This window comes from Nothobranchius furzeri, chromosome 12 (assembly GCF_043380555.1).
Source record: "Nothobranchius furzeri strain GRZ-AD chromosome 12, NfurGRZ-RIMD1, whole genome shotgun sequence".
NCBI classification, from domain to species: Eukaryota; Metazoa; Chordata; class Actinopteri; order Cyprinodontiformes; family Nothobranchiidae; genus Nothobranchius; species Nothobranchius furzeri.
Genome location: NC_091752.1, coordinates 53798614 through 53823550, shown reverse-complemented (window position 1 = coordinate 53823550; position 24937 = coordinate 53798614). Strand labels below are relative to the sequence as shown.

Below are 24937 nucleotides of genomic sequence, written 5' to 3'. Positions count from 1 at the left end.
ATACTCTCAGCAGGGCCCTAGAGAGAGTGGGTGAGAACACTTTTAACCAGTTAACGAGGTCGTCTCCCAAGTAGAGTACAGGGTCTTGTTCACAAATGAAGGAAAAATGAAGCAGGAGATCGGTAGGCAGATTGATGCTACGTCTGCAGTGATGAGGACGTGGAGAACAGAGAGCTGAGCCAGAATGTGACGCTTTCGATTTACTGGTCGATCTACATTCCAACCCTAATCTGTGATCATGAACTTTGTGTAGTCACTGAAAGAACGAGATCACAGATACAAGCAGCCAAAATGACTTTTCTCTGCAGGGTGACTGGGCTGTCCCTTAGAAGCAGGATGAGAAGCTTGTCTTCCCGGAGGGGCTCGGAGTACATCCGCTGCTCCTCCACGTCAAGAGGAGCCAGTTGAGGTGGCTCGGGCATCTGGTCAGGATGCCTCTTGGATGCTTCTCTAGTGAGGTTATAGATGATAGATGGATGGATGGATGGATGGATGGATGGATGGGTGGGTGGGTCGGTGGGTGGGTGGGTCGGTCGGTCGATCGATCGATCCATCGATCGATCGATAGATAGATAGATAGATAGATAGATGATAGATCGATAGATAGATAGATAGATAGATAGATAGATAGATAGATAGATAGATAGATAGATAGATAGATAGATAGATAGATAGATAGATAGATAGATGATAGATAGATAGATAGATAGATAGATAGATAGATAGATAGATAGATAGATAATTATACATATATATATACAGTAACATATATAAATATTAAACATATATATGTTTTATATATGTATATTTGTAACATATATATAATCATATATGTATACATATACTATATTCTATCTATCTATCATCACACCCTGGTGGGGATGAGCTACATTGTAGCCACAGCTGTCATGGGAAACACTGACATAGGACAGTCTGCCGTACACAGACGCCACCGGTCCCTCTGAATACCACTCGTAGGTAAGGTTGATTAAGTGTCTTGCCCAAGGACACGACGACAGAGACAGATTGAACGGGGCTCGAATCTGCAACCTTCCGATTACAGGGTTAGCACTTAACTCCTGTGCCACCAACATTCATATAAGATATTAAAGTAGCAGTGTGTAGTTTCCTAGCACTAGGGGGCAGTACATGCATAAATTTCAGGATAGTTTTATACCATATCACCATGACTGTCGCCAGTTTAAAAAAACATTACGGTAAGTGTTGTTCCTGCGATGGACTGGCTCTCTGTCCAGGGTGTACCCCGCCTGATTGCCCATTGACCAGCCCTCCCCGCGACCCTACGTGGACAAAGCAGGTTCAGACGATGGATGGATGGATGGATGGATGAATGGATGGATGGATGGATGGATGGATGGATGGATGGATGGATGGATGGATGGATGGATGGTATGTGTTGTTACCTGTGGAGCAGAAAGCATGTGACTATATTGCATCTCTTTTTCGATTCTGTTCTTTCACATAGGTTTTGGAAGAAGCTTGGAAGTTGTGTTATTGGATTTATTAGAGTCATGTTTCTTACTGCCCAAATGTTTTTGAACTTGGTAACGTAGTAAAGTTGTAAATCCAGCCAATCATCTAGTGCGATGCCCTCGACAGGCACAGGACCCATAGCCAGCAAGAAGGAAGCATGGTGTTCAATATGGCGTCCGCCAAAGACGCTTAACCTGCGCCTTACGTACTTTAGACCCAATTTTTATGGTTATATGTTACGAAGCTGTCAATATTTTTCACAGAATGGACATCATTTTATTCATTTTCAACAGCGTTTTGATGGATATTTCCAGAAATTAAAATTACACACTGCCTTGCCAAAAAACGTCACCACCCAGAGCCTCCTGACGTGAGCGATTATCTTTCACCTGTCTACAAGTTATTTTACCCCAGCTGATGCAATGAATAACTTCTCATTTCTTACACAATCCGGTTGAAAAATGCATCCCAATGGTCCGTGAAATGAATGCAGTCTGTTTAAGAAGGGTCAAATCACTGGCATGCATCAAGCTTAGAAGACATCTAAGGAGATTGCAGAAAGTACTAAAACTGAGTTAAGAACCGTCCAACACATTATTAAAATTGGAAGGTAAGTGGGGAACCATTGTCTTCAAGGACAAATGTGGTTGGAAAACGATCCTGAATAATGGTGATCATCTTAACATTTGGTGTAATCAGATCAAAGACCAACAACAGACGGACTCAGGGAAATGATTAATGGTGAAAGTGAGAGCATTACACACACACACACACACACACACACACACACACACACAGTGCAAAGGGGTTTATAGAAAGGGACTGAACAGCTGTGTAACCACAAGAAAACCACTAATCAGTGAAACTAACTAGAGAAAAAGACTTCAATTTGGAAAGGGAACATGAAGGCCGGACTCTGGAACAATGAAAGAAAGGCTGTTAGTCCAGACTGACCCCCTTTCACGTTGATAGGTGCATTAAGGCAAGACTAGAGGCAGGTGAAGAAATGCTCCCTTCATTTCTGGTGCCTATTGTACAAGCCCGTAGAGGCAGTCAATGATCTGGTGTTGCTACAGTGAGTCGGCCACAGGTTCAGCAACATTCTGTTCCCTAAGAATGAGGTTATGTAATCACCTGAATATACAGAATGACCAAGTAATTCCAGCAGTAGAGCCTTTCTTCCCTGATGGCATGGACATGTTCCAAGATCACAATGCAGGCTCTGATTGTGAAGAGATTAATTCTCTATTAAAGCTTTAATGGCAAATCTGCAAAACAAGCAAGCTTTTAAACACAAAAATAATCCCAGAACTCTCACCCCTCCATTCGGCTATCATGTCCAGGCCACATCCACCTGATACCAGAACACACATAGAGGAAACGAGAGAGTGCTAAACACCCATTTTCTATGTTCAAACATGTTTTTTTGTCCGAAATGTCAAATAGTGTTTTTCTTTTTGCAACTCTTGAAGTTAGTCCTAAAGGTGACGTGGTGGCAGCCGTGTGTTTCTGCTTCTCTGACATTATTGAGTGGAGAACCTTTCACACTAGTGGTGTTGTGTTGCTAAATGTGGGAATGCATAATGAGTGGAGGGCAGGTAAATGCAGAGGTGCGGTGGTTTAGTGAGATAGGTGGTCCCATCGTTGTTTTCAGACATAACTGCATTATAGGCAGCTGTTTTTCTGATTTTTTCATTAATTTTTTAATATCCACAATATATAGTTGTAGCTTTTGTAAGAGGCATGAAAAAATGTTTTAGGCTAGCTTGTTTTGCACCATATGTCTTTCTGCAAGTCCATGTCCATCCCCTCTGTCTGCACCAGATGCTCCTTTATATGAAGCATGCAGAAAAGCAGCTTCTGGTATTCGACCCCGCAACTTTCTCGCTGCGAGGAAACAGTGCTATCAACTGCACCTCGATGCAGCTTGACTTTTAACATCTTTGAACATATTTAGTAACTTTTGAGCTCTACAAGCTGATATACCAGTTGTGATGCTCACATTTATAACAACTTCATTAATATTCCAGAAACATCTGCTTTCACTGATAAAAGACATAAATAAACCAAATCATCATACAGACTGTTCCACAACTGCTCCACATGGGGAGACCTCCGTGCACAACTGCGACAGTGCAAACATGTTTAAACACCAGCCCCATAAAACACTTAAAGCAGTGGAACAGGGTCCATAAATCAGAAGAAATCCTCCACTTCCCATTGTTCCTCCCTCCATGCTTCAAACTGGCACAAATGATGACATGAGGCAGAGATAAGTGGGGCGCTTGCTCTGTTTGTGTGTCTGTGTGCAGCAGGCAGCTGTTAACGCTGCATTGAGCTGGAAGACAGCAACATAAAACTAATGGCTTAAGCTTTCCCGGGCGATTGCCATCAAATCTACCTCCCTTACAACACACAAGCGCTCTCATTCGCCCTCTGCTGAGGCACCTGTCAAGGTAAAATCTCCTCAGACTGAACAGGTAAAAATAAATCCCTGATTTTAGTGTAAAATTGGTTTAAAATAAATAATTTCTGTATTTTAGGAGACAGAAACACACGATAAAAAATAGTTTAGTTACTGATTTTAATGAACTGACCTGATCTTGGTCAGAAGATAACCACCCATGGGTGGGACTTGAACTACCAGAGGCTTGGTGACGTTTTCAGCGCATATAATCACTCAATGCGTCGCGGCACTGTGAGTCTGAGTGACCTCCCCGTGCGCAGAGCTCCTTTCACGGATGAAACTTAAAAACAAATCTCGATAAGAGCGTCACCATCTGAACATGCCATCATGGAGACCTCACCTCACAGATATCAGAAAAATGACTCAAAGTGAGCAGCTGAGCTTGAGGTGGCGCAAGGGACGATTCCATCAGCGCGTGAGCGCTGGAGACGCTCATCAGTTGGCTGGATAACGGAGAGGCGCACCGGAGCGCACAGGCTGGATCTTATCTGCACACGGTACGTGATTTAAGTGATTCCACTCTGGCAGCTGTAGGCTCAAAAAGTCACGGAAATTAGATTTAAACAGTGAGGGTGAGTGATGAGATCGTGGTTTCATAAATCCGTGTGCGTAAAAACCGCACTGCGTGAGGAAAACCGTAGAATATTTGCGTTTTAGGCCACCTTCATAGCTATTTTCAACGGAATCCTCTGGAGATCTCCCCTTGCGCTCAAGAAGTGTCCAAAATTAATTAGCAAGTTCCCACGCTTTTCAGTTTAATTCCCACGCACCAGCTCGGGTTGTTTTGCAGTTTCCACCCACAGATGTGACCAGCGGGGAGCCTCTTTACTATATCAACTTATTTCCGTCTGTGTTTCCCAGGAGAGTGTGTACATTTTAAATAGAAATGTGGCTTTAGGGGGAGAAATGCGGGGTTAACTTCTCACACACAAATTAGTCCAGGCAGGCATATGGTTCCTTTAGGATTGCAGCTGTTGAGTCTTGAATTCTGTGGACAAAAATGTCAAGCAAGCTGAAGGGGACAGGGGCTTCAAGTGTTTGTTTTCTCAATAGCACGCTGCGGGCTGCGCGTCACTCCCGTGTTTTCTGGAGCGCGGTTCAACGACTCTCCACGCGCAGGCTTTTATTTGTGCAACACGTTTGCGCAGCCTCGGGTTGAACCGGCTAACATTTGACTACTTTTCATTAGCAGTGACTTCTTTCCCCCTGAGAGGATCAGAACTTCAACTGCTCAGGTCTCAGTCCAGATCACCTCGAGCTAAAATGATAGGCTAATTATTACTTTGGTTCTGTCAGATTTAAAACTTTAAGCCATTCAGGGCTTCATTTGTAATAATAAATCTCACCACATCTTTAGTTCGGGCTACTGGTGAATCATCTTTAAAGCAAAAATTCAGATTTTTTTCCTGATTTTACGCACAATGAACAGCCTTAGTTAGGAGAAACAAAGATGAGTTCTGACAGGAATGATGAGATACTCCAGATGTGGCTAACTGAGTGTTCCTAAGTCAAATTTAAATAATCAAATGAGGTTTTCCTTGTTAAACACTCATATTTTTGAGAGTCCTAATGTATTTTTTCATTACAAATGTAACTGCGATGGACTGGCTCTCTGTCCAGGGTGTACCCCGCCTGATTGCTCATTGACTGCTGGAGATATCCCCCCCACACACACACACCCCACCCCCGCGACCCTATGTGGACGAGCGGGTTCAGCAGATGGATGAAACTTATTTTTAAACAACTGGGCATCATTTAATTCATTTTCAACAACATTTCTATGGAAGTTTCGAGAGATTATTTGGTTAAAACTACACATTGTCACTTTAAAATTAATATGAAGCTATGCCCATTACATATTACACTGTAAACCCAAAAGTTCAAAATAATCAAATATACAGAGTAGATGAAAGTCATAATATAATTAAAAAAAAATGTTTTTAGAACTTAAATGTGTTGAGTTAGTTCAACCTTTTCCTTGTTTTAAGTACATAGAACTGAAATGTTTTAAAATCAGAACTATTTCTTTTTTTTAAGTAACCTAAATTAATCAATAAAAACTACTTAACTTTAATGAGTAATAAAATACTGATTTATTATTTTATGTTTCTATATTATTCCATTTATCTTTACATCAACCCTAAAGTGTGTCTGATAAACAGACTTGTATATTTTTTTTAAATATTTGTGGATTTACAGGAAAAACAACCACAAACTTGCAATTTTGGTGGATTTCAGGAACAATAAACAACTGGTGGGCGCGGTGCATTGTGGGTAGTCATATTTTCAGTCATTTTGCCCTATTTTGCAGTGTTTATTGTGGAGGATTGTTGTTCTCATTATTTCATTCAATGTTGCAAATGTGGTGTTACTTTTTGCATCATGTTGGCTCCATAAGTGCAGGTTAGTCAAAGTAATGCTGTGCCGCTGTGCCGTCCCATTGTTATTAATACCGTGATTTTTCCCACCAGATGCTCTTGACTTGACTTTGAGTGATCCACTTTCATTGGCTGTTAGCATCTATGGGTGTGAGTCATGATCTGGTGTACTGCCTTCACCAGCCTGCCACATTGTCATTTTTAAGTAAATTCAACTTATTTGGGTAAGGGTTTAATAGGTCAATTTAGAGTTCATATAAGTTATAATATTTAAGTTAGTAAAAACTTGTAATACAGTTCAAATAAAATAAAATATGCAAGTTTAGTGAAATTAAACTTTGTAAGTTGCTTAAGTGCTAAGTTATAGGTTGGAGGTAGTTAGATGCTTTAATTTTATTCAGGTCGTATTTTTTAAAGTTATGGTAAACTTATAGTTTTTAGATAAGTGAACTTAAACATTATTAGGTAATCAGTTTCCTCATATATTTTGAGTTCAGCGAACTTATTCAGGGTTACAGTGTACATAACCACAGATCAAGACAAAAAATCCATCTTACAAGCAGAACTCTACGTATGGTAACAAATTGTACCCACTAGCATATTGTTTGCATTTGTTATGCCGTTAAAATAAAACTATTAGAAAACAATTGTTTAGTTAATTGCAGCAGAAATTATCAATAGTCTGTTAACTTTAGAGCTTCTTTTTGATGCTTCTGCAGTGTAACATTTCTGCAGGAGTTTCACTTTAATCCTGCAGATCTATGAAATGTAAAACTGATGAACAACTCAGAGTTAACGAAATTACTTGTATTATCTGATTTTTTCATTTAGAGTTGGTTAACAATACTTTCAGTTTGGCCTCACAGTAAATAACCAATAACTTAATATCACTATCTCATGACCTTTCCACAGAACCCACATTTAAAAATGAGTTATTTGTTTATAACGAAAAATAAATTAGATTTTATTTATTTACATTTTCTTTCAGATATTGAGTGGAAAGTTGCAATATTATTTAGTTTTAAAGCAAAAAGAAACAGACATTTTAGGAGACTCTTTTCAATGGTGACATGCGCTGAAAACGGAGGTTGGGCTCCCCACAGACGCCTCTGTTGCTGGTTTTCTGCTCGACAGGTGAGCTAAAGTTCGGCGTGCTATTTGGAGAAATTTATTTCAGAGAACTGCTAGAAGTACTAAAAGGCCGGCAGCTACTTGTAAACAGGGTGAACGAGGATAACTAAGTGTTCTCTCTCATGCACGTTTATTTTTCAACGCATGGCTAGGGCAGTTATTTCCTGAAATTCAGAAACAACCTCCATCATAGCTTCAATTACAGACACACTGACATAATTTTGAAATATTGAAGGCATTCTGACAAAATCCCCTAAGCTGCAGAATATGAATTCCTTAAAAAACTGAGCTCAGATGTCAGTGTTAGCCTGTTGTGTCTACATACACAGCGAAAAAGATAAATGCCTTGTCTTCAACAGAAGCCATTCCCTGGAGAGAGCAGTGGCTTTGGCTTTCAAGCCAGAAAGCATCAGTGTCAGGAACTTGTGACCCATTAAGTCCACAAACGTTTATAATGACTCAAAAACACTTCAGCATGAGGATGGAACAGATGAAACAACACTATTTTATAAATCTAAGACAGCAGTTTTTTTCTCTTGTAAAGCAAAAACATTCTAAATTCATTTATTAAAGAGCAGGTTCCCTGAGAAACCCTTTTAACGTTTTATTTTTGAAAATGATCGGGCACTCTGAGTTTAACATGCAGGCTGCCTGTAAAAATAATCTTCTATCCCTATTTCCTGCATTAGCTTCTGAAGATAGACGGAAAAAAACGCTCAGTTCATAAAAACCTGACAGATATACATCACACTATCACTTAAAATTCGTGGACTCACCCATCTTAGCTCGGGGAAGGCTGTTGTTGGTTTAGCGTCCAGGAAACAGTAGAGATCGTTTAGACTAGTAGAAGCTAACCATTAGCATTAGCAATACCACCACACAGAAAAACTCTTCCAGGCTTGCGTAATTTGTGGAGAGTCAGTGGTAGAGTTGCATTGCTGTTGTCCAATCAGAGGCGAGATGTCCAAATATCAGGAAACAGCAGAGAATATCTCAGCTAATAGAAGCTAACTGTTAGCATTAGCAACTCCACCACAATGCAGAACTCCTTCAGACTTGTAGAGATAAAACGTGAATGTTGCAAAGCAAATGGAGTCAGTGGTTGAGTTGTATTTCTGTTAGCCAATCAGAGGTGAGCTGTCCAGCTATCAGGAAATGACTCCACATCAAGCCGTTTGAAGCTACTTTCTCCTCTATCCATCCACAAACAGGCGCACCGAAGTCTTTCCCCTCAGAGTACAACTTACAAGGCATTCATTCCTACTAGAGACCACTTCAAATATATATAAATATATGTATATATATGGTATATATATATGTATATATATGGTATATATATATATATATATATATATATATATATATATATATATATATATATGTGTGTGTGTGTGTGTGTGTGTAAAAGAGTAAACATTTTTTTCTAGTTGCCCACTTGGAGTTTTTAAACCCTCTTGGGAACAAGAACCCCGTCCCGAGGAGCGAAAATCACAACCTTTCCAACAAAACTGCATATTTACAAAAAGGAACATGATTTTTTTTATCAATCATTGAACTAAAATATATTTGTAGTTTTATAAAGAATTGAAAGTAATTTAAATTTCTGACCCATTGCTCCATTTCAACAGTGAGTCACTTCTCACCTAGTTATAGTTCCTCTATTATCATCCAGCCCGGTGACAGTGTCAATAAATCTATTTAACTCATATAAAGTACAAATTCCCATTATAAGGAATGGCACGTTGGCAGCATGCCCAGACCATTTCACAGGAAAGTTTCTCTTCTCTCCAGGTAAATATGGGCCACTGTTTGGTGTGTGTGTGTGGTACCAACGCCTCAGGTCGTTCTGTGAACTAGGAATTCCCAGAACAGTCAAGCGATCAGAACATTTTGAATTGTTTCTCTTTCTTGGCCCTGAACATGGTTACTGACATTTGTGTCTGTGTTTTCTTTTATAAGCTTGTTTCTTCTGCAAACCGAGTGGACACCAGCTCTCCAAGCTTCAACATGAACAACTCCAGTTGGACGTCTGTGGCTAACAGAACATCCCCCTCCCACACCAACAACACAACCAACTCTATGCCCTTCAATGAGGTCACAGCAGTCATTTATGCTATTGTCTTTATTGTGGGTTTCATGGGAAATACGCTGGCTATCTACGTAGTGGCCCGATACACCAAGATGAAGACTGTAACCAACATGTACATTCTCAATTTGGCCGTGGCGGATGAACTCTACATCCTGGGAATCCCCTTTTTGGGAACCAACAGCGCCCTGTCTTATTGGCCATTTGGGGATTTCCTCTGCAAGGTGTGCATGACTACCGACGGAATGAGTCAGTTTGCCTCCACCTTCTGCCTGACTCTGATGAGCATCGACCGCTTCCTTGCCGTGGTTTATCCCATTCGCAGTGCCAAATGGAGGAAGCCACGGATGGCTAGGATTTTTAGCGGCTTGGTGTGGGTCATTTCCTTAGTGATAGTGTTGCCGGTCACCATCTTCTCATGTGTACAGGAGGAGTTCAACACCTGCAACATCAGCTGGCCTGATTCATCCGGTGTCTGGTCTATTGTCTTTATCCTCTACACAACTATTCTGGGTTTCTTTGGCCCTTTGGTTATTATCTCCCTCTGCTACCTGTTCATTGTCATCAAGGTAACGGAACACGTAAACCTGCTCTTTGAGTTAGTTAAGAACCAGGTCATTTTTAAAAATCTTCTGTAAATCTGATGAAAGCTTTTCGCTTGCAGGTGAAGTCAGCTGGTGCACGTGCAGGTCTGACCAGGCGTCGCAGGTCAGAACGTAAGGTGACACGCATGGTGGTGGTCATCGTCGTGGTGTTTTTTCTTTGCTGGATGCCCTTCTACACTGCCAACATCGTCAACCTGATTTATGTCATCCCGGAAACCCAAATTACTGCTGCAATCTACTTCTCACTGGTCATCCTCCCCTACGTCAACTCCTGCGCCAATCCGGTCCTCTATGGCTTTCTTTCTGACAATTTCAAGCAGAGCATTCAGAAAGCCTTGTGCTTTAAAAGAACATTTGCTACTGCAGGCACAGATCCAACCGGGGGCCAAGAGAATGCTGCCAAGGTAAACCACGATCCTTTCATTCAGAGGAATCAGAATATTTTGGAAGTTTAAAAACATGGCCGACATTTTATGCAATACAAGTTTAAACTACAAATATAGACAAACACACACAGGCAAGCACACATGCAGAGGTGCACATTTTCAGACAAGAGATGTGGCTTTTAGTCATGAATGTGGAAGTGGGGAGAATGGCATAGGGTGCAATGCATTTTCAGCCTTTAGATGAGGGGGTTCTCAATCCTGGTCCTGGAAGGCTGGTACCCAACATGTTTTAGTTGTTTCCCTGCTTCAACACACTTAATTTTAATCAGTAGGCTTCTTCAGAGTCTGATGAGCTGCTGAAAGTGTGTGGGAGCAGAGGAACAACAAAAACTTTCAAATGCCGGCCCTCCAAGACCAGGATTGAGAACCACTGCTTTAGATGGTGCTGTTGAATAAAAAACCTCCAGATTTCTGCTTGTTTTGGCACCTGTTTGAACTTGTTTTTTGTGTAAAAGACAACTCTCCACTCCTTCAAACAGTCAGACTCAAAAACTCCCATCATGGCTAAGACCAGAGAGCTGTCTAAGTACACCAGGGGCAAGGTTTTACATCTGCACGAGACTGAGATGAGCCATTCAACAAAAGGCAAGCACCTTGGTGAGAAGAGATCAACTGTTGAACCAATTTAATACAAGATCACTGACAATCTCCCTTGACCTGGGGCTCCATGCAAGATCTCACCTCGCGGGATACAATTTATCCTGAGAATGCTGAGAAAACGGCCCAGAACTTCACAGGTGAACTGGTCAATGACTCGAAGGGAGCTGGGACTGCAGTAACAAAGGTTACTTTTAGTAACACACTACGTTGTCATGGATTTAAAACCTGAAGCCGAGAGATCCCTCTGATTAAGCCAGCTCATGTCCAGACTCACCTAAAGTTTGCCGGAGATCATCTGCACGATCCAAAGGAGGATTGAGAGAATGTCACATGGTCAGATGTGACCAAAATAGACCTCTTGGGCATAAATGCCACTTGCTGTGTTTGGAGGGTGGAAGAATGCTGAGTTGCATCCCAACACCATAGCCAATTGGAACCATGGTGGTGGAAACAGCACGCTATCGGGTTGTTTTCCTGCTAAGGCGAGAGGACAGCTGATCCGTATTAACGGGAGGATGGATGGAGCTGTGTATCGTAAGATTTTGGCCAAAAACCTCATCAGTGAGAACACTGAATATGAAATGTAGCTGGATCTTCCAGCATGACAATGATCCCAAACACACTGCCAGCTCAAGGAAAGACTGTCCATGTAAAAAGCACTTCAAGGGTCAGGCATGACCTAGCCAGTCTCCAGACCTCAATCAAATAGAAAATCTTGGGAGGGAGTTGAAAGTCCGTGCTGCAAAGTGAAACCCCCGAAACATCACAGCTCTCGAGAAGAGCTGCATGGAAAAACGGGCCAAAATACTTGCTACAGTGTGTCTAAGCCCAGTGAAGACCTACAGGAAACACTGGACTTCTGTCATTGCCAACCAAGGTTACCTTACAAAGCATTAAGGTGAACTTTTGCTATTGACCTTTTTTTCTGCACCATTATACAAAATAACATGTAATTTCCTGGATTTTCTTTTATATTATTCTGAATCTCACAGTCGAAGTTTGGCTATGATGAAAAACTTTTAAAGTGGCAAAACTTGCACTGCCAACTACCTATTGGCCCACTATTTGTGTGTGTGTGTGTGTGTGTGTGTACGCATGTATTATATTTATAGTTTACACTTGTATTGCATAACATGTCTGTATATATTCAGTAGATATAATTATAGATATATACCGTAGATAACAAGAACATTCTCCTGCATTCTCAAGTCCAGAGCCCACTGAGGAGGTCAATAGTTAAATACATATAAGTGTTTCAGTTTACTGTGTCCTCGGAGCTAAAGAGGAAATGAACCATCTGGCTGGTTTTCAGCACAAGTCAACATCCATGATGGTATTATGGTGATTCATTAGTTGCATGGGAAATCCTTGTGCTTAATTCCGTATTTAGCACTGTCATCAAGAATGTGTTCTTTATTAGTGAAGGATTTCATGAATTCAGCAAGACGACGCAGTACCCCATACTGAATTAACTGACTTATTATTGTTGCGTTTATAAACTTTGGCCATGCTGCAGCTCACAAATGTTTTACTGAAGAGAATTGACCTTGTAGACTCCAAACTGATGAGCTGCTGGGCTCTCATAAGCAAACATGACATCTGTCCTGCTGTTTCTGTCTTATAGCATCTCTGATCTATTATTTGTGTCTGTTTGTTTCCTCAGTCTGTTCAGATGGAGATCATCAGGAACCCTGACTGTGAGCCTTTCACCTCAAAAACTGCGACGAACGGCAAATGATTGCTGGGTTTCCAAGCTGAACCAGCGTGTGCTCATGCACTACCACATGGAGCTTGAGAAATTTAGCCCCGGGGGTTTTATTGACATGGAATTTCCGCTCTTTATTTCAGTTTGCCCTGGCTCACTTTGGTATCTCTGGAGAGGAACAGGGGGGAAAAGTCCTGCTTGAGAAGCAGCTTCTCATCGCGCCCATCAATAATCTGTGTTGTTTTTTGTTTTTGTACATTGCACCAGATGGGACTGCATCGGGATACGTTTTTCCTTATGTCGTTGTGCAACAGATGTTATTTTTATGAGTTAAGACTTCAAACTATCATTTTTGTTTTCTTCATTTGTTTTCTGACCTGAATTTGTTGCTGTTTTCTGCATGTTTCAACACTAAAAGACATCTGCAAAGGACAAGTGGAGTGTCTCACTCGGGTAAGGGTAGGAGGGTAGGACATTCGCACAGGGAATGTCGCCAAACTTTCACGAGAAATTCCTCATATCCTTGCATGGGTTTAAAAGAAATAAACATTTAGCTGAAACATTTCTTCTCAAACAAGCTTATAAATCCAATGGGAACCCTTCTCAGTTTAGCTTCAGTGAGTCTGACTTTCAGATTATTCTAGATGGTAAGGTAAATTGCTAAAACATCTAGACAGAATTATGAAATCTGTGACTATATTGAGACAAAAAAATATGTTTCGCGTGTTGAAAAACAAACACTCTGCCCCTTTGTCCACTTGCACATGATGCTAACACAACCCTTGATATTGTCAACACCAATGGCCATTCACTTTTCTTCATTATGTTTACAATATTATTCCAGTTATTCACCTTTTTCAGCAGAAGATCAAAGTTAAATGGATAATGTCAAACGTTCTTTGTTTTTCTGTGGAAGTGGAACATCACCATCCATTGGCTGCAACTTTATCGCCTCCAAAATTTCTGTATCTTTTAAACTTCACTTTGGAACAAAAATTATAGTTTTTATTTTCACCAAACGTTTTTAGCACGTGGGCAGTAAGCAGAAAACATCTTTTGAAACAAATTATAGTGGCGTGGACTGCTGCCTTTCCACTGGCTACGTAAGCAGCGCGTAACGTAATCGATGCCCAATAGATTACCCATGAACTCCCTTCCCACCAGAAGGTGTCATTTGGAATTGTAGGATGGCCAAGGAAGGTCCCACCTATCTTGCCTCTTATTGGCTGGAAGGGCTCTCCTACGATTGGCTATTTCATGTAAACGGCAAACTTTGTTCCCTCGCTGCAGGGTTTTTTGTCTGCAGCCAGATCATGAGGAGTTTTTGAAGAAAATGTGGTCTTAGCGCTATAATAACCATTATGTCCTGTTTTGCAACAAACCAGTTTCTGTTTCTTTCATAGAAGAACCCGAATAACATCTTTTTGTGTAGCCTAATTGTAATAAATCTTGTTAGACTGACTTTAGAGTATATCTGTTAGCTCTCAAGCCTTGGGGTTATCGTATTACTATAGGCTATCTTAGGTCTTCACTTTCATTGGTTAAGGTTGTTTGCAAGTCAGGACACATCTCTCATCATCTGTTTAAATGTGCATCATTCAATCAAAATTTTATTCAAAGCTAATTATGATTTAAACCTGTTTTTCAGCAGTTTTCATCATTATCCTATGTATTCTGCTTTAATAAAATAACCTTAATGCTTGAGAGCCAACAGATATAAAGTGAGTCCTACAGTGTGATAAATACAACATTTATTACAAGTTCACATTTTTACATGTTTTTTTTTACTAAAATAAACAGAAACAAAAAAATTTGCTAAAAGTTTACATTTTCTTTACAAAACTTCCCAAAACAGCTTTTCTGTTGGTGGCGGTAGGACAGGCAGCACTTGGAGAGGGAAGACAGTTTGCTGCTAAATGAAAGAGCCAATCATAGGAGAGCCCTTCTGGCCAATCAGAGGCAAGAAAGGCGGGATCTTTCTTGGACATCCTACGATTCCAAATGAAGCCACCGGGAGAATTTCAGACGAAAAACGGTAGCTAAAGCGTTTCACACAACGAGGTCATGAAATTGCCGGAGGATTGCTGGGAAGCGTGATTATGGCAGTTCTTGCAATAACAAGCCAAGAGAAAGATGGCAGCATGTATCCAAAAAGGTCTGTGATTTATGTTCAGTTCTGTTCTCATCGGATACGGAGATTTCATTAGGACTTTGGAGATCTGCGTGTGACTTTTATTTTGAAAGTTTCTATGTTTTACACTGCTTTTGAGATTGACTTCCTGTCTGGCCCGATCTAAACTGCAGAGTTTGACACGTTCTGGAAGCGTAAGCAACGCCTACCAACGTGGCAGGTGGAAACACACCCCTCTACTACGGTGGCTACTTCGCTGCGTACTACGTTTTCGTGGATATTATGTGACGCCTCCACAACTGATGGGTGAACAAAAGTACTCCTACATTGCAACGTTCCCCTGTTAAATCCCGACATTCATCTAAATGCTAATATGAGATGTTTGTAAAACTCTTCCAGGCCCACGCAGATTGCAACAGAAGTGTTGCAGCAGTTCATTTCCTAGATAACTCAAAAGAAAAACAGTTAAGGAACTAGACAGAAACTATGTTGGCTTCTCCCAGTTAAATACCAATCAGATGAGATCAGTGGGAAGCCAGCCCAATCAGCAGAGACCCACAATACCAGGGTACCAGATGTTTCAGGACACCTCCAGATGTTTTCTTACAGTGTACCCAGGCTACACTGGTTTCTGGGGTGACAAGATGAGTCCCACATTGTTTTATAGCTGAAAGGTGTAATCTTATATATGATTGGAGCTATAATCTTGGTTTTTGTGCTTTGCCTAATTATGCCCTTTGAATATTAGCAGTATTTGTTTTGCCCTGCAACAGCCAGAGAGATAAGTGTTTCTGGTTAGTCTCTCATTAGGGGGCCTTTTGTTGGCCTCACGGTTTTTGAAGGACCTTTCCGCGATGTGAAAAATGTCTTTAAATAGCACGACTTAGTGTTGTTTCTACATCTTTTCTCCCTCCTATTTCTGCAGCTGGAGCAGATTATCACGTTGCACCACACAGAAAAAATTCGGCTTTTGTTTTATTGTTTCTGTTACTGAAACTTTCTCATCTTCACGGTTACAACTCGAGCCCAAAGTGTCAAGAACGTCTACAGGAACTTTGAGCTTTTCCAGAAAAACCAACCAGTGAAACGGACTCATGGAGTTAAAGGAGACACTGGATTTATCCATGATAGCAACACTGTGAATTATTATTTTTTTTCTTACATAAAAGGTCATTTTGAATTCAGTTTCTCAGTCATGTAAATGCAAACATTATGATGTAATTATGAATATTAATAAAACAAAAAGAAAGACATATTTTGCATTATTTAGGTCCTGCTGACGTGTGCCTGCATGAAACAAGGCTTATATGTATACATTAATCCCGTGAACATTTAGTTTGTTTATTTACTCTGTAATCCTCAGCATAATGGTAAGTTCTTGTTTCAGAGCAAAGCACTTTTTGTTTCCAGTCCAAACAAATCATGCCTCAATGTGCTTATCGCTCACCAGAGTGTGATGATATTTTTGTTTATATATCTTTTTTAATAAAACTGCAAAATAAAAAGTCCATAGTGGAGCAGAAGAAACAACATGACTCACATTTTTTTATATTGTGTGCAGGATATGTTGGAGTTGTGCAAAAATAATAAAAGTGCGCTGAAGGCAATAAAAACGTAGTATCTGATGTAAATTTATGACCGCTGTAAAGACTCACCGGTGCAGTGTTTCATAAAGTCCCAGCTGTATTTTTACACCGTCTGATTGGGGAACAGATGGATCCATGCGTGATTTCTGTAGCTCTCAACAAACAGCTGCTTCTTTTCAAGGATGGCGAGAATGTATTTTCTTTGCTTTTAGTTACAATCAGTCAAATTTAAATGAAGGGCCAAACATTCTTGTGAGGAACGCAGATCACCTGCTACCTTTCCTTCCAGAGTTTTGATCTAAGATCAGTTTTTGTTGAAAAATGATTGACTTTTTGTTGTTGTGGTCCCAAAATGTGTCCACAGTCATGACATCTTGAACTGAGTCGACTCCAAAAGCTAATCAGGAGTGGAAGAACATCTAATAAATACGTAGTGAGTTTGCTTCATGATATATGTTGCATACAAACACAAGCACTGGTCATTTAATCACCAGTTATTGGCCGATCATGATGTTTCAGCCTGTGTGATTTACACAGGCAGACCAACCTAAAGAAATAAAATGTATCATGAACTGAAAATGAAGGCTGAAGTTGCAACGTGCGGAGATTTTCATTTTTATTGAATTTTTTTGTAATTACATCTTAACCCAACAAAAAAGCTGCTTTCACAAATGTGTACATTTACTTTCATTTTGTGTGTCTGACTCAGTGTTCATGAAAACACATAGGTCAGGAGGATGTTACTAACGTATTTTAATATTATTTGACAGAAAACTTAAAACTGACATGTTGACCGAGATGCTTTTGCAAAAATATTGTCATTAAAAAGCAATCTTGAAAACCACAAACTGTGGATTTTGACAATTTGCTTCATTTTTCTGTGCAATATAAGAGATGATCACTGATTGGCTGACTGTTGCAACACATTCTTTTGATCAGTTTGACTGGTTTAAGGATATGCACTAAGGATGCTATTCGGTTAGTTAAAGCAAGAGGTAAGGTAGTTTCTTAATATTTTAGAATATAGTCAGATGTTTTCTGGTGTTTCATAATCATTCCTAATAATTATATGATGATCCATAATCGTTTTCCAACCATTTCTGATCAATCCTGTGTTTAATATCTTTTGTCTGAGCAGAGTCCAAAACTCATGATGAACATTTTTCTGAAAATCAAATTGATGTTTGTTTATTTGTAAATGGTGAAGATGATGATGACAACAACAAATAGGATAATGACAATGACAACACAATGATGATGATGGTGAAAATGATGATAATGATGATGGTGATGATAATGATGGTCATGATGACGATAATGATGGTGATGATGACGATAATGATGGTCATGATGACGATAATGATGGTGATGATGACGATAATGATGGTGATGATGATGATGACAACAACAACAAATAGGATAATGACAAAGACAATACAATGAAGATGATGATGATGATGATGATAATGATGCAGTGATGATGGTGATGGTGAAAATGATGATGATGATGATGATGATGATGATGATGATGGTGATGATGATGATGATGATGATGATGATGATGATGATGACAACAAATAGGATGACAATGACAACACAATGATGATGATAATGATGATGATAAGGATGACGATAATGATGGTGATGATGATGACGACGATGATGATGATGATGATGATGGTGAAAATGATGATGATGATGATGATGATGATGGTGATGATGATGATGATGGTGAAAATGATGATGATGGTGATGGTGACGGTGATGATGACAACAACAAATAGGACAATGACAATGACAACACAATGATGATGATGATGATGATAAGGATGATGATAAGGATGATGTAATGATGATGATGGTGAAGAAGATGATGATGATGATGATGATGGTGAAAATGATGATGATGGTGATGGTGACGGTGATGATGACAACAACAAATAGGACAATGACAATGACAACTCAATGATGATGATGATGATGATGATGATGATAATGATACGATGATGAAGGTGATGGTGAAAATGATGATGATAACAATGATGGTGATGGTGATGATAATGATGACGATAATGATGGTGATGATGATGATGATGATGACAACAACAAATAGGATAATGACAATGACAACACAATGATGATGATGATAATGATGCGATGATGGTGATGGTAATGATGATGGTGATGATGATGATGATGTGATGATGATGGTGATGATGATGATGTGATGATGATGGTGATGATGACGCTGCTGTACTTGTTATTTGAGTCTTTTTTCAGTGAAGTTTTACAGTAACTTCATACAGTTTAAACTGTAATCTGATTACAGGTATCCATTGCTAATAATAGGGATTTGAGGTCCCAACTGTAGTTTTTAAATTTCTTATCTACCATTTTTAAAGTAGAGTGTAAAATAGAAGATTACTTTAGAGATTACTTCAATACCCACTAACAATTATGTGCAGCGAGAGACATTGTCCTAAAATGTTTCCCACATTTGCCAGTTTGGCAGATGTAGCTCAGAGGTTTTCACCAACACTGGTCTGATTTATCACCAACTGTTGCAGCCCAGTGACGTTCTGGCTTTGGGAGAGAATGGTGACTAAGGTCAGCTGACTGTCTTGGGAAAACATTTCAGGCCCTGAACGGGTTTTACATTTCGACTTCCTGTTTGTCTTTTCTAGGAAAATCCAAACGAATTGGTGCAGTTGACAAAATCCCAGATAAAATCTATGAGCCCTATAAGCCTTACCTGGGTGACACTAAAAAAAAGATAAAAGCAAATGGATGATATTCACGAAATGTACTCATGAAACAAAATGTTGAATAACAACATTCAAATATCTCCTTTTGAACCTTTTTATCGACTACCTCTCCACATCTCCCGTCCTTTCTCCCTCTTATTAGCAGCTCCGTCCCATTTGGCCCTTATTCCAACCTTGTTTACCGACAACCTGTTTTTGTGCTGGCTCGCGTTGTGGGTGTTAAAACACACCGCTCATTCTGCAGCTCCTGGTTACCCTGCTTGTTTGTGGTCATACTGCCTCCATTCCATCAGCCTCAATGTCAAACAGAAGAAAAAAATCGACATCATTACCAAACCAGTTCAACTGGAGCTGTTTTTGGACCATCGTCTGATTCCGAGAAAGAGATAGGAGGAAAACACGTAGAAAGTTTGTTACTGAGTGACCTGCACACACATGATCACATAAGCTGTTGTTTGGATTTTCCATGTCAACTTTCCTTGCAGTCAAACTATCTAATGATTATTAGGTTTTGCTCAGAAAAATGTTCATTTAAAAACCAACATGCATTGTTTTCAGAAGATTGGAAGCTCAAGTTCTGAAGAAAAACGATCCCGTAAACATTATTCCAACATTAGCAGAGTGGGTGAAGGAGAAACGCTCGACTGCATGAAACAGGTTTGCTTTTTGTGGCCTTTTCTAGCATTTATGTGTTTTATTGAAAAGGCAAAGCAGCAGCGGACCCTTCTGTTCTTGGAAAAATGAAAAGAAAAATGCACTAAAGCTCGGTAATTAACCTCCAGCTTGACCTTTGAGGACCTCAAAGAACTCAAAAGGTTTCTAAATGAATTTCTTGTTTACTTGAAACCAAACTACACTTTAGCATCTTCTCCTAAAAATAATGTCTTGGCACTAAATTTAGGAGGGGTAAAAACCCGGTGCTTAAACCTTTCGTGTTTTATGACCTCCCTCCACACCTTGACAGCAAATCTGTTGAGCTGTAGAAGGAGAAGCCTGGGTGTTAAAAGTCAAAAGCTAAAATTTTATCTCAGCCAGAGACAAAACAGTTAAAAGTTCATTCCTCCTGTTGGACTTTAGTGACGTTATTTATATGAACGTCTCCTCTGCTAAGGCTAGAGTCAGCAAATCAACGGCATTGAAACAAAATGCAGACTTTAGCAGAAACTAAGACCTGAAACTACTCGCTGTCACTCACCGGCCACTTTATTCAGCACACCCATTCAGTTGCACATAAACAAACTAGTTCATCTGCCAATCACATGACAGCACTTCAGTATATCAGAACAAAAGGGAATTAAAGTGATTTTGAACATGAGATGGTCGTTGGTACTAGGCTGGTCTGAGTATCTCAGGAACAGATTTTCAACTGCAACCATCTAGTTAAAGCAATACCAAGTAAGTTTCCTGCTTCACCATCCTGCATGAAGCAGAATTACAACCGTCAACAACCCTGCTGCTGCCTGCAAGCTAACACTGAGCCAACGCTAACACGAGCTAACTGATGCTAAATAAGCCACAAAGTAAAATGATTAACATTGTTGGTTAAAAAACATTATTACTTACAAGTCCTGAAACAAAGCCAGGTCACCATCAGTCCGTGACCAAGTTAGCGTGTAGGCTAGCAGATGACACATTTAGTGTTGCTTTAAGTGCAGTTTCAGATCAGCAGAGGGCTACCGTGTGGTGTCTAATGTGATGTTGGTCAAGTTTGTGGCTGAAGAACAACTGAAACCAGTTTGAAAGCAATTGGTTAAAGTGCTGCTTTAACAGATAATTGTCTGAGTAGCAGCTGTGTAGGTTGAGGTCAGAGGAGCCTGGTTTAAACACCACAGCCTACCTGAGTATTGTTGTTGACCATGTCCATCCCTTTATGACCACACGAACCATCTTCTGATGGCTACTCCCAGCAGGATGACAAAGCTCAGATAATCTCTAACTGGTTCTAAAACATGACCATGAGTTCACTAAACAACCTCCACAGTCACCAGATCTCAGTCCAGTCCAGAACCTTTGGGACGTGGTGGAACGGGGATTCTCATCATGGATGGAGCTGTGTGACAATGTCATCTTAATATGGACCAGAACCTCTGGTGAAGTATCCCAACACCTTTTTCAATCGGATGTGAAGATTTCCGACGGTTCTGGAGGAAAACGAGGGTCACACCCAGTACTTGTTAAATACTTCCTCACAGTAGATTCAAAACCGTCTCTCTCTCCACAGATTTAAAGTTAATTGTTTCTTCTTTTGGTAAAAACTGTATTAAAAGAAAACCTGGAACTGTTTTACTTGCTTTTCTGTGTATTAAAAGTTATTGTTTTGTCTTTATTATCTTGGTTTTGTTTTTATGTGAATCTGTCTTTATTTATGATCCTCTTATTTTGAAACATTTACACAATACCGCTTTTTAAGTCACTGCCTTGTCAAGGATTTCCTGGAAGAATAAATGTTGAATCTCAACAGAACTTTCCTGGTTTAACTAAAGATAAATAAAAAACCCTTCCAAAAGGAAGTTCATCAGGAGTTTGTGTTTAAATAGCCGAGTGACAAACACCTTGTAAAGGTTTTAGTAGAGGATAAAACCTGCTAGGAGCATTGGGTGTTTAGTGTTTGGTGATTTCACACGACAGATGAATTATATTACCTTTAGCATCAAAACCACAAAAATATTTAATTGTTTACTATCCTTGCATGTTTTACATCAGTTCCATGTAAAGATGGGTAGAGATACTGTTTAGAACATATGTGAACATATTCAAGAAAAAAAAAACCATGAAATTCAATTAAAGGGTTTTTGGACCAGCTTTATTTAAAGTCCGATCTTTGTTTATTTATTTACCCAACAGAAAACATAATTGCCTCCCCAGACATTTAAAGATTTTTCCCATCTAGTCTCCAATCAGTGCAAAGAACATGCTCTGCTCACAGATTGTATTTTACTGGAATTATAAGCAAACCCAACAGAGCCTCTGATCTTTAACCTGGAGCGCCGACAGGTTAATCACATGCAGTAACGGGTGATTTAAAGCCATTTTCAAAAGCATACTGTATCATATCTGATTATTCTTTTGCTCAATAGTTTTAGCTGGATTTTAAGGATTTTTTTTCACTAAATCAATGGTAAATGACTCTATAAATGTGTGTAGATGTCTTAGAACATTAAGTGCGCCATTAATTCACTAAAATTGAGTTGGAAAATGCTGTTATTGTTGTTATTTCTGCCCCTCCTGCCCGCTGCTGTGCTGGAGCCTCTTTGTCACAAACGCAGACACTCAGAGAAATGTTTCTAATGAGTAGACACAAGAGGCAGCGAGGTTAATTATTCTAAAGGTCGTTGCTGCTATTAGCGGCTCCTGTACACACGGCTGAGGGCTCAATGTCGGCATTTTTCCTGAATTTCTTAATATCAGATCAAGGTCAAAACAGTCAGCTCCGAGAAAACCCGTCAGCATTTGTACCACAGGACTGAGCGACAGTCTTGGGTAATCTGATTTTTCATCATGTTTCTTCTTAGCCTGGCAAGCCAGACTAAATAAATGTATTATTTAGTGGCCATGCTCCATTGACGGCTCTCGGTTGTGGGGCGGGTTCTACCGTTGTCTTTCAAATGATCTCCGCATGCTACAGGACAATGAATGTGACATACTCTTGTTTCACTCTATTGCATCATCCCACCCACCAGGCATATAGAGTGCCCTGATTGGCCCACAAAGCAGATAAAGCTCTGTGATTTGTTCACTAAGCAGATAGAGCACTATGATTGGCCCACCATTATGGACCAATCACAGCTCTTTATGTGTTTGAAACCCCTCCAGAGAGCTGTGATTGGCTAGCCAGAGTCCTGGTAGGAGCTGCTGAGGTTCCAATGGAGCATGCCTAGACCATTCTTTGCAAAGCAAGAATTTGGTCTAGTTCACTAGGCTAGTTTCTTCTCTCTCTTTGAAAGATTTTCCTTTTTCCCAATTGTTTCTTACCCTTTACAGCCTAGCATATGAAATAATGTTACTAAATGTTTAAAACGGACCTACTCATCAGCTAATATTAATACTTTACTAATCAGATTTATTTGATTATTTATAGAGAAAAACAATGTAACAAAAATAAAGTTGTCTGTATCCACCTATAGATCCTCCACCAGAGGGCAGTAGATAACCCAGGACTGGATATGACAAGTTGGTGATGAAGGTACTTATCCTGACCCCGGCTTTCCACAGCAGCCGTCAGCAGCACGTTACTGCAGCAGCACGTCATAGCTGCTGATAGGAACGGCTGTGGTCAACAGAACCTTTTCCACAGGAGCCGTCAGCAGCGCGAGTCGGCCGCGTCTCAGGAGCAGCATGTCGCGGCCTTTACGCGCCGGTTCTATTTCCTACGCGCGACGCCTCTGAAACGGGTCAAGTTCGACATTTTTGGGGAAGGAAAGACAGGAAATCGGACGCGGAAATGGAGAGAAGCTCCCGAGATTTTCAGAATAAAGAACGTACTGCCTTCCGGTCGCTTTACTTTAAAAAAGGTTACTAACTGTGCGGCCCCGTGAGAAGTTATCACCTAGCTAGCGGTCTCCTTTGTTTTTCAGGTCCGTATTGGCGATTATAAAACGGACAGAATATAAAAACACAAACATTTTGGAGCCATGTTGTAGTTTTCTCCTGCTTGTTGTTGTGTTTACTGACGAAGTCACTCGTGTGACTTCGTGCCCTGTCGGTGACAGCTGCTCCTCTGCTGCGTCGCGTCTCGTGGGAAGGGCCAAGCAGCAGCTAGACGTGCTGCTGCAGTAACGTGCTGCTGACGGCTCCCGTGGAAACCCGGGGTGATTCTCCATCTGGATGTTTTAAAGTGATAATGTGTAGTTTTTACTGTTAATCTCTGGAAATATCCATCAAAACGTTGTTGAAAATTATGTCCAGTTGTTGAAAGGTATTGGCAGCTTCGTACCATATGACCATAAAATGGGGTCTAAAGTACACAGGGCATGGTTCCAACGTCTGTGTGGGATGCCATATTAGATGCCATGTTTCCTTCTGGCTGGCTCGGGGTACTGCGCCTGTCGCAAACATCACACTAGATGATGGATGTACAACTTGCGGAAGTTACATTACCACATTCAAAAACATTTAGACAGTAAGAAACACGAATTTAAAAAGAAAACTGCAAAACTCTTTCCAAAACCATATGTGAAAGAACAGAATTGAAAAAGAGACGCAATATATTTTGGCCAAGTGGTGTTGCCATAGAATGATGATGTCATTGGAAGGCGTAGGACCCCGAGCAAATCCAGAAACTACAGCGCCAGAAAACTACAATCGGCATTGCGTTCTCTTGATGGAATTACCTGAAGGACCATCAAAGTCTGAGAAGTCCCGGCGAGGTCGCACGCTTTCTGCTCCACAGGTAGCATTTACTGTAATGTTTTTTAAAGAGATAATGTGTAGTTTTTTCCATTAATTTCTGGAAAAATTCGTCAAAAAGTTGTTGAAAATGAACAAATGGAGCCCAGTTGTTGAAAAATTTTGGCAACATCATGACATATAACCATAAAAATCAG

General features: G+C 40.2%; 1 protein-coding gene across 3 annotated transcripts; it reads left to right on the top strand.

Annotated features, from left to right (window-relative positions):
- The first annotated feature begins 4174 nt into the window (after positions 1-4174).
- LOC107376604 (somatostatin receptor type 5) lies at positions 4175-17493 on the top strand. Of its 3 annotated transcripts, XM_070542704.1 has the most exons (5): positions 4175-4458; positions 9430-9780; positions 9985-10125; positions 10221-10565; positions 11087-12864. In XM_070542704.1, the coding sequence occupies exons 2-5, from the start codon at positions 9478-9480 to the stop codon at positions 11234-11236; spliced, it is 939 nt and encodes a 312-aa protein (XP_070398805.1). In that variant the 5' UTR covers positions 4175-4458; positions 9430-9477; the 3' UTR covers positions 11237-12864. The 3 variants fall into 3 exon arrangements, with proteins under 3 accessions (XP_070398805.1, XP_070398804.1, XP_015801267.1); XM_070542703.1 differs by having other exon boundaries at positions 9430-10125; XM_015945781.3 differs by lacking the exon at positions 11087-12864 and adding an exon at positions 12871-17493 and having other exon boundaries at positions 4176-4458; positions 9430-10125.
- Positions 17494-24937: the final 7444 nt, after the last annotated feature.